Genomic DNA, 15,449 nt, shown 5'->3' with positions numbered 1-15,449 from the left:
AGCAAACCACTGAACTGAGAATGGGGACCCGTTGAAGGAATCAGAGAAAGGACTGAAAGACCTTGAAGGGGCTCGAGACCCCATATGAACAAGAATGCCAAGTAACCAGAGCTACCAGGGACTAAGCCACTACCTAAAGACTATACATGGACTGACCCTGGACTCTGACCTCATAGGTAGCAATGAATATCCTAGTAAGAGCACCAGTGGAAGGGGAAGCCCTGGGTCCTGCTAAGACTGAACCCCTAGTTAACTAGACTGTTGGGGGGAGGGCGGCAATGGGGGGAGGGTGGGAAGGGGAACACCCATAAGGAAGGGGAGGGAGGAGGGTGATGTTTGCCCGGAAACCGGGAAAAGGAATAACACTCGAAATGTATATAAGAAATACTCAAGTTAATAAAAAAAGTAGATTTTTAAAAAATTTAAAAAAAAAGAAACAAAATAATTGTGACAAATCTCCCCCCCACCAAAAAAGAAGTAATTGGAGTTATATGGCATAACTATGAGGTATTCAGTTTTCGTACCCACTGTGGGGAAGTTGATAGACTGACTGCCTTTCTCTTGCTGACTGATCTTGGGGAGAAGGTGCAATTACTGCCTCTGTGAAAGAAATTGTTTTTATCAACTTTAAATTGAGATGACTGAAACCATATGTGATGATTCTTTCTTACAGTAATCTAGTCAAGAAACTTGAAAACACTAATCTTTGTCTGCTGTGATCTGGTTGTGGTGGTAGTGTGTGTGTGTGTGTGTGTGTGTGTGTGTGTGTGTGTGTGTGTGTGTGTGTGCGCATGTGTGTGTGTGTCTATCTGTCTGTCTGTCTGTCTGTGTCTGTGTCTGTTTCTGTGTGTGTATGCCTTTGTGTGTGTCTGTATGTATTTCTGTGTGTGTCTGTGTGTGTATGTGTGTCCCATGCCTATATGCAGATTTTACAGTCTATTAATGAATGAGCATGATTCAGAAGCCAACCTACATATGAGATTCAGATATCTTTTTCCATCTCTTTTTTTTAACCTTGAGGCAAGATCTCTTATACAAGCACAAGCTTACCTTTATAAAACTTTTTCTCTGATAGTGTGGCTAGACAAAACCTCCTGCAGTATTCCTGCTTCTGCACCCAGTGTAGGGTTAGAAGCATGTGCAGTAGTATTTTTTTACATGATTGCTATGATTGAATACACTGTGACTTAAGTAGTCTTATTTCATTGAAAAGAATTGAGAAACTGCTTCTACGTTTAAAAGCTCATTAAAAATGGTCCTAGTTATTGCTCTATATTCAGGCATATGAAGCATATGACAAATTTTTTTTTAGTGTTTTGCTATTCTCACCACCTTAAACAAATTTTATAATGGCGATGACATGTACATTGTGAATATATATTACTTATGTTATGTATACATAAGTATGTATCATATTTATGTATGCATATATATTAAATATAAGGGATACATACGTATCCCCTCCATATTATATACATATTTTGAATAATAGCTAGGGAAAAATTAGTTAATAGATATACAACATTTTTAAATTAAAAAATTGCCTTGAATGTATGCAATACACATCATAAGTAAGTCAAAATCTGTTCATATCCTTTTATATAAATCTTCTTGTAGTCAACATTTTAAATTTTGTATTTTTATGCAATATATTCCAGATAATGGAGTAGAAATATTTGAAACTTTTCAAATTATTATAACAATTTACTATAGTATGTAATATGTAGTATACTAATTGTTATATAGTATATTTGTTTAAGTAATTTTTCAGTTGTCTAAGAAAGAAATAAGAGATAGCATATCTATACAAAGCTACAAAGAACTATCTTTCTATCGATAAATAATTCCCTACAGATCCGTACTTTGGAACTTATAAGCAACAAAAATGATTTGCTATAAAATCTTGCGAAATGTGAAGATATAACTAAGAACATGTCAACATAAGGTCGACTAATTAGAATTAACTCTTCTGCATGATTATACCCAAAGGAAGACAATCATTTGGAATAAGTTTGGTGAGGACTCTTTAGTAGCAAACACTTGTACAATCTATGGCTGAAGGTAACAGTTCAACAGTGTCTCAGTTCATCTTTGTAGGACTGACAGATGACCCAGAGCTTGAGATCATTCTTTTGCTGTGTTTCTAGTCATCTACTTAACTACTGTCTTGGGGAATCTAGGACTGATTATGTTAATCCACTTCAGCCCTCAGATTCATACACCCATGTACTTTTTCCTCAGTCACTTTGCTTTTGTTGATTTCTGTTATACATCCTCAGTTACTCCAAACACAATTATAAACTTCCTTCGAGAAGTCAAAAGTATAACCTTCTATGCATGTGCCACTCAGGTGTGCTGTTTCATCACATTTGCTGTTTGTGAAATGTACTTGCTGTCAGTCATGGCCTGTGACATGTATGTGGCCATCTGGAACCCTCTCCTCTATGCGGTCCTCATGCCTAGGAAGCTCTGTCTTCAGGTCATCGCCAGCACATACATTTATGGATTCACTGTGGGGCTTGCTGAGGCAGTGGCAACCTTCCACTTGTCTTTCTGTGGCTCCAATGTTGTCAACCATTTCTACTGTGATGATGTCCCCTTGGTTGCTCTCGCCTGTTCTGACACTCGTGTCAAAGAGCTGATGTTGCTAATCATTTCTGCCTTCAACATACTCTGTTCTCTGGTGGTTGTGGTTACTTCATATATCTTCATCATTTTTGCCATCCTGAGGATTCATTCTGCTGAAGGAAGAAAAAAAGCCTTTTCTACTTGTGCTTCCCACCTGACTTCAATCACCATATTTTATGGGACAATCATTTTTATGTACCTGCAACCCAAGTCAAGCCATTCTCTAAACACAGATAAAATTGCTTCTGTGTTTTATGTAGTAGTAATTCCCATGTTAAACCCATTAATCTACAGCTTAAGAAATCAGGAGGTAAAAAATGCCCTGAAGCGATTTTCTGATAAATTGTCTTTGACCATCCATTATTCCAGAAACTCTGGGTAGTAATCCGAAGATATTTAATTTTGTCTTATTTCAAGTAAAAATGCTGAGTGCTATAGTTCCAACATTGCATACTGAGCTCTACGAATCATTGGAATGGTACAGGTCATGCATGTGTGTATGTATACATATGTGTGTGCTATATGTGTGTATGCATGTGTGCATGTGTGTATATTCATATATATGTATGTGTATGTTTGTAAATGATTGTTTATTCATGGTTTTATGTGTACATACGTGCATGCATGTGTGTATGCATATATTTATTTTTGTGTAGGTCATGTTAAAATTGAGAGCCTTGCACATGATCTATAAGAGTTTAATTGGTGATCTACATATATATTTCTGTCGCAATTTATCGTAATTTTAGTAGGCACATCTTCATTATTAATTAAATGAATACATCATTTATATGCATTTACAGATACTTGCATATACTACTTACATTCGTGAATATAGTATATGGAATTAGAATCTATTACTGAAGTCTGTACAGTGTTGAACACTTCACCTTACTTTGTAATAGATAAACATCTTTAGTCATGTACTTCAACTTTATTGTATCAATAATCGACATATTAAAGTATTCAGACTTTTTAAAGTATTTCTGACTGTTTCTTTAATTACCATGTTTTCATAGCAAGGATTGCTTTTGCCTGGTTTCTGGTACGTGTGTAATTATTAGTTGTGAAGTAGTTAGAAATGGTATTCTTAGGCAAATGGAATGAACTAGAAAATATCATCCTGAGTGAGGTTACTCAATCACAGAAAAACACACTTGGTATGCACTCATGGATAAGTGGATATTAGCCAAAAAGCTCAAATTGCCCAAGATGCAATCTACAGACCACACAAACCTCAAGAAGAAGGATGACCAAAATGCAGATGCTCCCACTCCTTCTGAAAAGGGGAGAAAATATTCATAGGAAGGGAAATCAAAGTAGAGTTTAGAGCAGTGACTCAAGGAATGGCCATTCAGAGCCTGCCCCACATGTGCCATATATACAGCCACCAAAACTAAATAAGATTGATGAAAAATGCATGCAGAAAGGGACTGGATATAGATATCTCCTGAGAGACACAGCCATAGCATGTCCAATACAAAGGTCAATGCTAGCAGCAAAACACCGAGCTGAGAATAGGACCACCTTCAGGGGAATTAGAAGAAGTATTGAAAAAGTTGTAGGAGCTTGCAACCCCATAAAAACAACAAGGCCAACCAACCAGAGCCTCCAGGTACTAAACCACTACTGAAAGAGTATACATGGACTGACCCAGGGCTCCAACTGTATATGTAGCAGAGAATAGCCTTGTTGGGGCACCAGTGGAAGGGGAAGCCCTTGGTCTTGTCAAGGTTGGACCCCCAATGCATGGGATAAATGGGAGAGGGCAATAAGGGGGATGTATAGGGGAAATACCCATATGTGGGAGGGGAAAGGGAGGAAATGGGGGCTTATGAACAGGAAACCGGGAAGGGGAATAACCTTTGAAATGTAAGTAAAGAAATATGTAATAAAAAATTTAAGAAAAGAAATGGTATTCTTAACTTTAAATAAACAAAATGAAAATATAAAGTGTGTGCTAAGTTTTAAATGCTAAGGTACCAGAGAAATAGATACATATTAGTGGACAATGTTCTTGGCTATCCAAGACTAAGGATCTTAGTTCAAATCCTCACCACACACATTAAAAACCAAAATCAACATGTAACTGTATCTGTTTAACCCAACACATGAGGATCAAAGACAGGAGGAATCTTGCCCAATTATATTAGTCAGCGAGTGAACTAAGGATTCAGTGAGAGAAACAATTTCAAAATGTAAGGTGAAGAGAGAGGATACTATCCACTTTCTTCGTGTACATCCACAAATGTACACACATTCACATACATTGCATAATATTTTCACATATTTTCAAATAGTGTTTTAAGTTCCAATCAATAAACTATATAGTTCACTCATCAGCAGGAACTGAAAGAAGCCAGTATTATACTTAACAATTTGATTAATAAAAATAAGATTTATATAGTATTCACATTTTCCGTGTAAAATACCCTGCCATATTTTGTGAATTCTTTTCCTCTATTACTTCTGCATGATTCATCTAAATGAAATGCTTCAGTTAACATTTTCAATAGCTAGCTCAGAACGTATTTAAAGTAGCTTGTATAGTAGTACTGTATTATTCACTAACACACATATATCTAGCAACAGAATGGACTGTTATTTTGGATATATTTTTGTAAAATAATACAGATTAAGTTTTAAGTAGCTAAAGTATTGTTTATGGAAGTTTCAAGAATTCTAACTGGAAGGTCATAATCATGGGTTTGGATAGATTTCTACCAGACATGGTTTGAACTGCAGTTTTCAGCACGTAACCAGAGAGAAGTGGTAAGAAGCAAGAATAAAATTTACTTTTAATGTAGTCCCAAGGAGAAGGGAGTTCTGTCTGGAAACCACCAGGGTAAACTTTTTAGGAGATACTTAAAATAGCACAAGTCTAGTAGAGCATGAAGTCAGGCAGGAGATATGCACATCTGACCAATTTGGTCAAAGTGGAAACTGTTGGATCATTATCTTGGGTCTGGAATATGGCTGATGGCAAGGCTACTGTTTTGTTTAGAATTACACAATCTGGAAAGGATAAAATAGCAAACTGAGAGCAAAATTTGGTTTAATATGAGCTTAGATACTATTCCTGTGGTTTGAAACATTACATGAAAGAAGCAATGGCTGATAAATTATTATGATGTCCTTCCATATATCAAAACTGTCTTAGTTACACTTATTTTGATCATAGGCGAAAGTTAAGGTAAATTTAGTATAAATTTGAATTTTCTTCCTATTTCAAACCATTAAATGATTAAAATCTGTGCAGAATTGAGCAGAACTGCAAATAAAAGAACAGGGAAAGGAGCAAAGCTGTAGTGTGAAGCAGGAGACCTAGCATTGATCATATTTTTTACTAATTTGTCAGATATGTAGATACAACTGGAGATAACGATCATGCTAAACTCAGTCATCTACGAATTTCCCTTTACTGTATGGTGCTGTATGATATCTCATCTCCAAACTAGATTTAAATTATATCCCTTCAAAAGTAAATATGAACCCGATTCTGGTAGAGCAATTGGGAATCACCTCAATCTTTTCATTTCCACTTGGAAGGAAAATTCAGACAAAAGTCACCACACATACCCTTGTCTGCATTTTCCTGTCATTTGCTACCAGTGTTTTTTTTTTCTTTTTTCAAACAACAATGGCCTGGTTCTTAGTAGTTGCTGTGAAGCCTAAAGATGTGTGTAGGAGGCAAAGTTTAGAACAGACACAGAAGGAACACCCATTCAGAGCCTGCTCCACATGTGGCCCATGCATATACAGCCATCCAATTAGACAAGATGGATGAAGCAACGAAGTGCAGGCGGACAGGAGCCGGATGTAGATCTCTCCTGAAAGACTCAGCCAGAATACAGCAAATACATAGGCGAATGCCAGCAGCAAACCACTGAACTGAGAACGGGACCCCCGTTGAAGGAATCAGAGAAAGGACTGAAAGAGCTTAAAGGGGCTCGAGAACCCATATGAACAACAATGCCAACCAACCAGAGCTTTCAGGGACTAAGTCACTACCCAAAGACTATACATGGATTGACCCTGGGCTCCAACCTCATAGGTAGCAATGAATAGCCTAGTAAGAGCACCAGTGGAAGGGGAATCCCTTGGTCCTACCAAGACTGAACCCCCAGTGAACGTGATTGTTGGGGGGAGAGCGGTAATGGGGGGAGGATGGGGAGGGGAACAGCTATAGAGAAGGGGAGGGGGAGGGGTTAGGAGGACGTTGGCCATGGAAACCGGGAAGGGGAACAATAATTGAAATGTAAATAAGAAATACTCAAGTTAATAAAGATGAAAAAAGATGTGTATAGGAAGGAGAGAAAACCTTGAGTGAATGTGTAAGTTGTGGATGCATTCCTGAATGACCATGTTTTACCAACAAATACCAGACAGTGCCTCAGACCTGTAGAAAATTTAGCAAAGCCTTCCTCTCATTGTATGAAGATATTAGCAGTGTGTGCAGAAACTAAGAGCCATAGGAGCTTCCTACTCTTTATCTGAGACTGCTCCAATATAGAGACCTCTTTCTAAGACTAACCCCTCCTCTCTACTGTACATCCTGCAGAAATTTCTGGTCACTTGCATGTTTAGTGCCTCCTTATCAGATGGACATGTGCAGGTGTATCTGTCCTTCTTTAATTCCTTCACTGTTGTATGTAATTAGGTTATTAGGACCAAGCTATGCAGTATGAGGTTATATAATATTCCACATTTCCAAATACCTCTTCTTTTTACTACTCTGTACTTTTGTACATTTAGGCAGTTAAACAGAACAGAAAATATATGGATTTCCTTGAACTAATACTTAGAAAATTGAATTAAGACAAAATGAACATAGGCAATCATACATGCCTAAATTAAATGTTTGTTTTATATGTTGTAAGGCATACTTATTGTAATATTCATGTTTTTAATTTATTGATAAATCCTTGAGACTCAATGACTCTTCCTGAATACATATATAGTGACAGTTCATTTTCAACCAGTGATAAATTATTCTTTTTAGTGGATAAAATGATATAAAATGAATTAATACTTTGGGGGCGTAGTAAAGACATTTACTCATCACATCCACATGTTTGTAAATAACCATGCAATGAACAGCCTATAGAGAAGGCCCAGCCTTTAAGAACATTTGTGATTCTTTTGAGAATATGGAGTTGGTTCTTGCCATTCTTATGGAAACTCACAATATCCAGAACTTCAGTTTCAGGAGTCTGATTCCCTATTCTGGTATCTGTAGACACCAGGCACACACATGCTGGACAGACATTTACTCATGTAAAAAATAAAATAAACCAGCTTTTTAATCAATAAACTTATTATATCAAATAGAATAAACTAATAAGTGAATTAATCAATGTTCTATATTTGTAATAAGACCAATTTATGTATCAGTCAATAAATATCAATATATTATCATTATGGGGATTACTATAGGTATTTTAAACATTTGAATACAATAATTAAATATGTATCATTCATAAAGTGATCTGATTTATTAGGGTACTACAATCCACCCAATTAACACAATTTATATGTGAAAATATAATATAAAGTGCATTATTTTAATATAAATATGCACAAATATTTGATCTGCATTCGTTAAGATTACTTTTCTCCTGTAGATACACACACACATGCACGTGTACACACATACACACACACACACACACACACACACACACACACACAGTCACACAAAACCAAATAAAGTTGTTACATTAAAATGGATTAGGGATGCTCCGTTTCACTGACAACAACAAACAGATGTTGTCCAATTCCTTAAGAGGTTTTACTCATCAACATATTTATTCATTATTTAAATACTCATATTCCTGAAGAGTAAATGTAAATGAAAATGTTTGAGTGTTACTATTTTATTGGCTTGAACAGTGTACAATATTCTTTTTTAATTTAATTTAATTTTTACTTACCTTGCATCCCATTTATTTACACCCTCTCGGTCACCCTTCCCAAAATCCTTCTCCCATCCCTCATCCCCATCTCTTCCCTCTTCAGTATCACTCCAGCCTGACACTTCAAGTTTCTGCGAGGCTATATGTCTCTCCAATTGAGGCCAGGCAAGGCAGCAGAACTATATAAACATATTCCATGTATAGACAACAGCTTTTGGGATAGCCCCCCATTCCATTTGTTTTTATGTTTGTTTGTCTGTTTGTTTTTTTCTGTTTTTTCCTTTATTGAATTCTTAATTTACATTTTAAATGTTATCCCCTTTCCTGGTTTCCACTCCAGAAACCCGATTTCCCAACCCCCACCTCATGCTTTTATAAGGGTTCTCCCTCACCCAACCACCCACTCCCTCCCAGTTCCCTGTCCTGACACTCCTCTACACTGAGGTATCAAGCACTGACAGGTACGATCTCCTCTTCTATTATTGATGCCCAACAATGCCATCCTCTGCTACATATGTGGATGGAGTCATACATTCATCCCTGTGTTCTCTTTAGCTACTGTTTTAATCCCTGTGAGGTTGGAGGGTCTGGTTGATTGACATTCTTTTTCTTGTTTCACAGTTGCAAGCCCCTTCAGCTACTTCAGTCCTTTCTCTTACTCCTCCACTGGGGACCCTGTTTTCAGTTCAATGGTTGGCTGTGAACATCTGCCTCTGTATTGGTCATGATTTGGCAGAGCCTCTCAGGAGATAGTTATATCAGGCTCTTGTCAGCATGCACTTCTTGGCATCAGCGATATTGTCAGGGTTTGGTGACTGTATATGGGCTGGATCCCCAGATGGGGCAATCTATGGATGGCCTTTCTTTCAGTCTCTGCTCCAAAGTGTCCTACTGACACTGTCCTTTGCCTTTCACAAGCTTTAAATTTATGTGAGGTCCCATTTGTCAATTCTTGACCTTAGAGCATAAGCCATTGGAGTTTTGTTCAGAAAAATTTTCCCTGTGCCTGTGTGTTCAAGGCTTTCCCCCACTTTCTCCTATTAGTTTGAGTGTATCTGGTTTTATGTGAAGGTCTTTGAGCCACTTGGACTTGATCTTTGTACAGGGAGATAAAAATGGATCAATTTGCATTCATCTACATACTGACTGCCAGTTGAACCAGCACCATTTGTTGAAAATGCTGTCTTTTCTCCACTGGATGGTTTTAGCTCCTTTGTCAAAGATCAGGTGACTGTAGGTGGGTGGATTCATTTATGTTGTTCTTTATGCATCTTCTCTGTTCTTTGAGCCTTCTTGGCCATGCCAAGCTGTCCTGAACAGCCTGTTATACCAAGAGAACATCCATTCTCCCACCACTTCTCCTCTACCACCATCAGACTCCTGAATCATACAGGTAGCCCGCTCCCCATACCCTGCCCATCTTCCCTGCTCTCTGAGCCCTCAGGGCCAAGCCAAGATGTCCTGACAATCATTAACCCAGGTAGACCTCCATTCTCCTGACACCCCCCTGCCCACCTTCTTTGGATCCAAGGCTACTATACCACACAGAACTGCATGTCCAGAAACATAAAGCCCAGGAATACCCATCAGAGACCTGCCACACCAGGACCATCAAGAACATCTAAGAACCAAAACCATCCAGATGGCTAACAGCCCTCAAAATAACACAATGAAAAAAAGTCAGGGCATATGACACCTCAAAACAAAGCTACCCCAATAGAGCAGGTCCTGGATATCCTAACACAACCAGAATGCAAGAAAATGGCCTTAAATCCAATCTTAATCTTTTCATTTTTATTGGTTATTGCACTTATTTACATTTATCCCTCTTCTCAGTTACCTATACACAAGCCTCCTATCCACCTCTTTCTGCCTCTATGAAGTGCTCCCTATCTGCCCACCCCCTTCTGCTTCAGTGCCCTAGAGGACATTAGTCCTCCACATGACTATAAGGCCCCTCCCAGTGATGCCAGATAAGGCAATCCTCTGCTACATATCCAGTTGGGGCCATGACACCCTCCCTCCCCCATTGTGTGCTCTTTGGTTAGAGCTTTAGGGGTCTGACTGGTTAATAATGTTGTTCTTCCTATGGGATTGCAAACCCTTTCAGCTTCTAGACAGGGTCTCTACAAGTTCTATCTCCCCTTTGTTGGGTATTTATGCTAATGTCTTCCCTTCTGGACCTTGGGAAACTCTTGAGTCCCTGGCATCTGTGACTTTCTAGTAACTACCCCACTGCTACACACATGCCTTCAAATTCCTGACCCTCTGTACTCCTCCCACATCTCCCATATCTGAACTGGCTCCCTTTATATCCTCCACCTCCTCTATCCCTCCGAGACTCCTCTCTCCCTCTACTTCCTGGAGATTATTTTCTGAGTAGGACTGTCCAACCTTAATTTTTTTATTATTTTGCATGTAATTGCAAATTTTTATATCATAAAACTACAGATGGCAAATTAGCATCCAGATCTGTTTTTTTTTTTTACTTTTTCTCCCTTTTATTGAAAGTAGGATTTTTTTCTCACACAAGATATCCAAATTACAGTTCCTCTTCTTCTACTCCTCTTAGCTACTCCCACATCTTTTTTGTTTCATCCAGATCTTTTTAAATGATACATATATTGTCTACATAATTTGTTTATCCTAAAAGTTCACAATTTTAGTGAGGCTGTATAGTTTTCATTAATTATATTACATTCTTAAAAGTTACAATCTAACTACCTCAAGTGCTTTATGTACCCATATCCATAATCACATGTGTATACAGACATATAAATAATAATAGTAGTAAAAATATTTTAGATCAATATAAGAACATCACAAATACCATACACGGGAGTATAAAAAGTCATAATTTATTTAAACATACATTGGAACAAAAATTAATAATAATAATTTTGATGATTTGACTAAACAACCACATGTTGTTTACCTTATTCTTTGAAGGCGAATTCCAGAGACTATTCATTGGCTGTCTCACCTGCTCTGGAACTAGCTTTTTGCTATTGAGTAGACCAAGTCTTTAAGAACATTTTCCAAGAAAACCCTGCTTTATATTAATATGTTATTACTAACATTAAAAGAACATTACAAATAAATATAAAATCTTCAGCCCAATATTTAAGTATCACTGTGAACAATAATTCTGTGAAGGAAAAAGATACAAAAGACCAAGAAAACCAAAGTCCTTCAACTTCATCATAAACATTGTGAAGGTTTGTGTCTGCTTCTGAAAGAGTATAAACCGCGTAGTTCTGGTTTTCATGTTTGTGGCAAGTGAGGCTTTGTGTTCTTCCATCCATATAAGAATGTACATACAAACCACAGTAATGAAGGTAACCAGCTCCTCAGCTGTGCCTACTTGAAAATTAGAAGCCAAACACAACGGCTTAGAAAAAATCCAAGAACTCAGAGATCCAGGAAAGATCACAAATCTAAAGCCATTCTAGGTCACATAGCTCATTTGAAACTACTCTGAGATACATGAAGGAACTCTGTCTCAAAAAATCATGCAAACAATAACTAAAACACACAGAGAATTATTTCACCTCACCATTATTATAGCACTTTGTAGAATATATGACTCATCTACAAAGTAACAACAGAGAAGAAATAACCACCACAAGTTGACAGTCTTAAAGCCAATCTTACTGGATTGCTTTCAGTATTGCAATATTTTATAATGGAAAATAATAGGAGAAGAGCAACTGACTACCTTTCTGAAATATCCAAACAGTATAATCTATGAATGTATTTGAATAATTTGAAGACAAATAAATGTCATGAAAGCATATAGTACTTCTAATTAAATAAAGGAATAAATTTGCAAGTATAACTTTTTGATAAGCCATGTTCTTCCATTTTCATGTGAAAAAATTGTGGGAGACATGTTCTCATTGTTAGAGTGTTTTCTTACGATGCATGAAGTTCTGGATTCAGTCTACAGCATGTCTGTAATCTCAGCATTCAAGAGCAGAAGCTTAATGATATTCTCTTCTATGTAATGATACATGATCAGCATGAACTACATGTGAACCTATCTCAAAAGAGGAACTGGAAGAGATGTGAGAGATGTCAGGAAAGTGAACAAAAATATATAGCAGGGAGAATGAGGAACTGGGGGTAGCCACTGGAGGGCTCCAGACACCAGGGAAATGTGGCTTCTAGGACCCAAGGGGGATGACTTTAGCCTAAATGCACAGAGAAGAGGGAGGTAGAACCTGTTGGGCCACCTCCAATAGATAGGCACGGGCCCTGCTGGAGGGATGGGGCCACCCATCTCAAAGTTTTTAACCCAGAAATGTTTCTGTCCAAAGGAAGGACAGAGACGAAAAATGGAACAGAGACTGAAGGAGAGGCCAATTGGTGACTGCACCAGCTGGGGATCCGTCATGTTTGCAGACACCAAACACAACACTGTTCCTTGTTCAAGAGGCACTTGCAGACAGGAACCAAGTGTGGTGGTTTCTTGGGAGCCTCCCCACAAAGGATACTTGGAGCCAACCATCAGGTTGAGGCAAAAAGACTGGAGGAACAGAGGGGATTGCAACCCCAATGGAAGAACAACATAGGTTGGCCTTACCATCCTTTTCTCCCAGAGTCTAGACCACTAAACAAAGAGTGTACCTGAAGGGATCCATGGCTCTAGATATATATGTAGCAGAGGATGCCCTTACATGACAGCAATGTGAGAGGAGGCCCTTGGTCCAGGACCTCAGAGTAGTGGGTGCTGGAGCAAGAGGAGGGAGAAGGCAGATTTGGGATAGGGGACTGATGGAGGGGTAACTGGGAAGTGGGATATCATGGGATGTAGAGCTGTTGGAGGGGTAACCGGGAAGTAGGATATCATTTGAGATGTAAACGAATGTAATGATTAATAAAAAGTTTTCTTTACATTTCAAAACCTAGCATCAGTATAATGTAATTATTTCATACCTTTCATTTCTGACAACCACAATTTTACAACTTTGCAGCATTCACATAGACACAAACTTGTTTGTACAAGGTCTATACAACCATGTACACAGTTAGGCAGATGGTGAATAAACTCCACAAACCTGGTACTTTTATTTTGTTATAATACATACTATTACTTGATTAAGTATCAGGGAGGTAACAGAAAACACAAGTGAATGAGAATTCTCCAAATCCCCATAGATTAATCTTTAGATTTGCATGAGAATATCCATATAACTGACACTAAACACCACAGTTGCTCCCAGTGAATTTGATTCTACACACTTCTAAAGATTGACCAATTTACTAATTTAGGATATCAAAATTAGTATTTCACAGTACTGACAATGGATTCACAGGCTTTTTCAGAATCCTGGACTTCATATAAATTTTCTTTTCTTGTATTAGACTAGTGATTACTATGTAAATTTTATACAGCTCCACCTATCAGGAAAATGCATTTTTCATATTAAGTTCCCATGATCTACTTGCCCTCACAGAAAATGTCTAAGACTGTTAAAGAAAGAGAAGTGTTTTCAACTGCTTGGGGAAAAATTACAATTAAAAGATTGCTTTGTTTTCCTGCTTATACATAATAAAATATGATGTCATTATTTATTTAATTTTAATAATTTTAAGGTTTCATACCCTTTATCCAAAGCTTTCTTAGAGGCATCTTTAACCTCTTTGTTCCTAAGACTGTAGATGAGGGGGTTCAACATGGGGATCACCACTGTGTAAAACACTGAAGCCATTTTGTCTGTGTCCAGGGAATGATTAGATTTGGGTTGTAGATACATGAAGATGAGTGTACCATAGAAAATAGTAACAGCTACCATGTGGGAGCCACAGGTAGAGATGGCCTTGCGTCTTCCTTGAGTAGAGCGGATTCTCAGGATAGCAGCAATGATAAAGAGGTAGGAGGTAAGAACTATGGAAGAGGAACAAATCATATCAAAGCCAGCAAAAGCAAAGATGAGAATTTCCTTCATGTGTGTGTCTGAGCAGGACAAAGCTAAGAGGGGAAGGTCATCACAGTAGAAATGGTTGATTACATTAGGCCCACAATACGTCAAGCGAAAGGTGATGATTGTGTGGAAAAGGGCAACTAGAAAGCTGTACACATAAGGAACTGCCACTAATTGAATGCACACTCTCTTTGACATCAGTGTTGAATAATGCAAGGGACTGCAGATGGCCACATAACGGTCATAGGCCATAGAGGCCAGAAGGAAACACTCTGTGATCATGAAGGTAAGAAAGCAGCCCAGTTGTGTTGCACAAGCATGGAAAGGGATAGTGTTGCGCTCCACCACAAAGTTCACCATCATCTTTGGTGTGATAGCAGAGGAGTAACAGAGGTCAACAAAGGCTAAGTGACTGAGGAAGAAGTACATAGGCGTGTGGAGCCGAGAGTCAACCCTGATTATTACAATCAACCCAATGTTGCCTATAACTGTAACCAGATAGATTGTCAAAAACACTACAAAACATGGGACTTGGAGTTCTGGGCGGTCTGTGATCCCCTTGAGAATGAACTCACTGACATAGGAGATATTCACCTCAGCCATTGACTCTGGAAGATGGTGTAGATTTTACTGCAAGTGAAGAATGAAAATGACATTTCTCAGTGCTTCAGTGAGTCCTGGCAGAAAAAGGTTGTTGGTGTGTTCCTGCCATGAAGTATGTCACCCTGGTAGCATTTTAAGTATAGTCCTTCATTCTTACTACAGACCCAAGAGTTATTTTTCTGCAGAACAACAGCCTTCTAAAAAGTTACTTTTCCCCCCTTAAAAATAGTGGAAATGATTGTTAAATAAACATAACAAAATATGTGGGGAACTAAGCAGGAAATTTCATATTTTTCTGTCACTATTTTTAAACATGAAAAAGAAAAGCAGAAAAAATACATAATTTTCAAGCAGAAATATATTTATAGTCTATAAC

General features: G+C 38.0%; 1 protein-coding gene and 1 pseudogene across 1 annotated transcript; one reads left to right on the top strand and one right to left on the bottom strand.

The window, feature by feature from the left end:
- On the top strand, positions 2,052-3,010 carry Or5al5-ps1 (olfactory receptor family 5 subfamily AL member 5, pseudogene 1; annotated as a pseudogene).
- On the bottom strand, positions 14,114-15,073 carry Or8u3 (olfactory receptor family 8 subfamily U member 3). Its single transcript, NM_001000304.1, is given in 1 exon segment — positions 14,114-15,073. A coding segment is annotated over 1 exon segment (960 nt).
- Between the last annotated feature and the right edge of the window lie 376 nt (positions 15,074-15,449).

This window comes from Rattus norvegicus, chromosome 3, assembly GCF_021556685.1.
Source record: "Rattus norvegicus strain SHRSP/BbbUtx chromosome 3, alternate assembly SHRSP_T2T, whole genome shotgun sequence".
Taxonomy (NCBI): Eukaryota; Metazoa; Chordata; class Mammalia; order Rodentia; family Muridae; genus Rattus; species Rattus norvegicus.
This window is presented reverse-complemented; position numbering and strand designations above follow the sequence as displayed.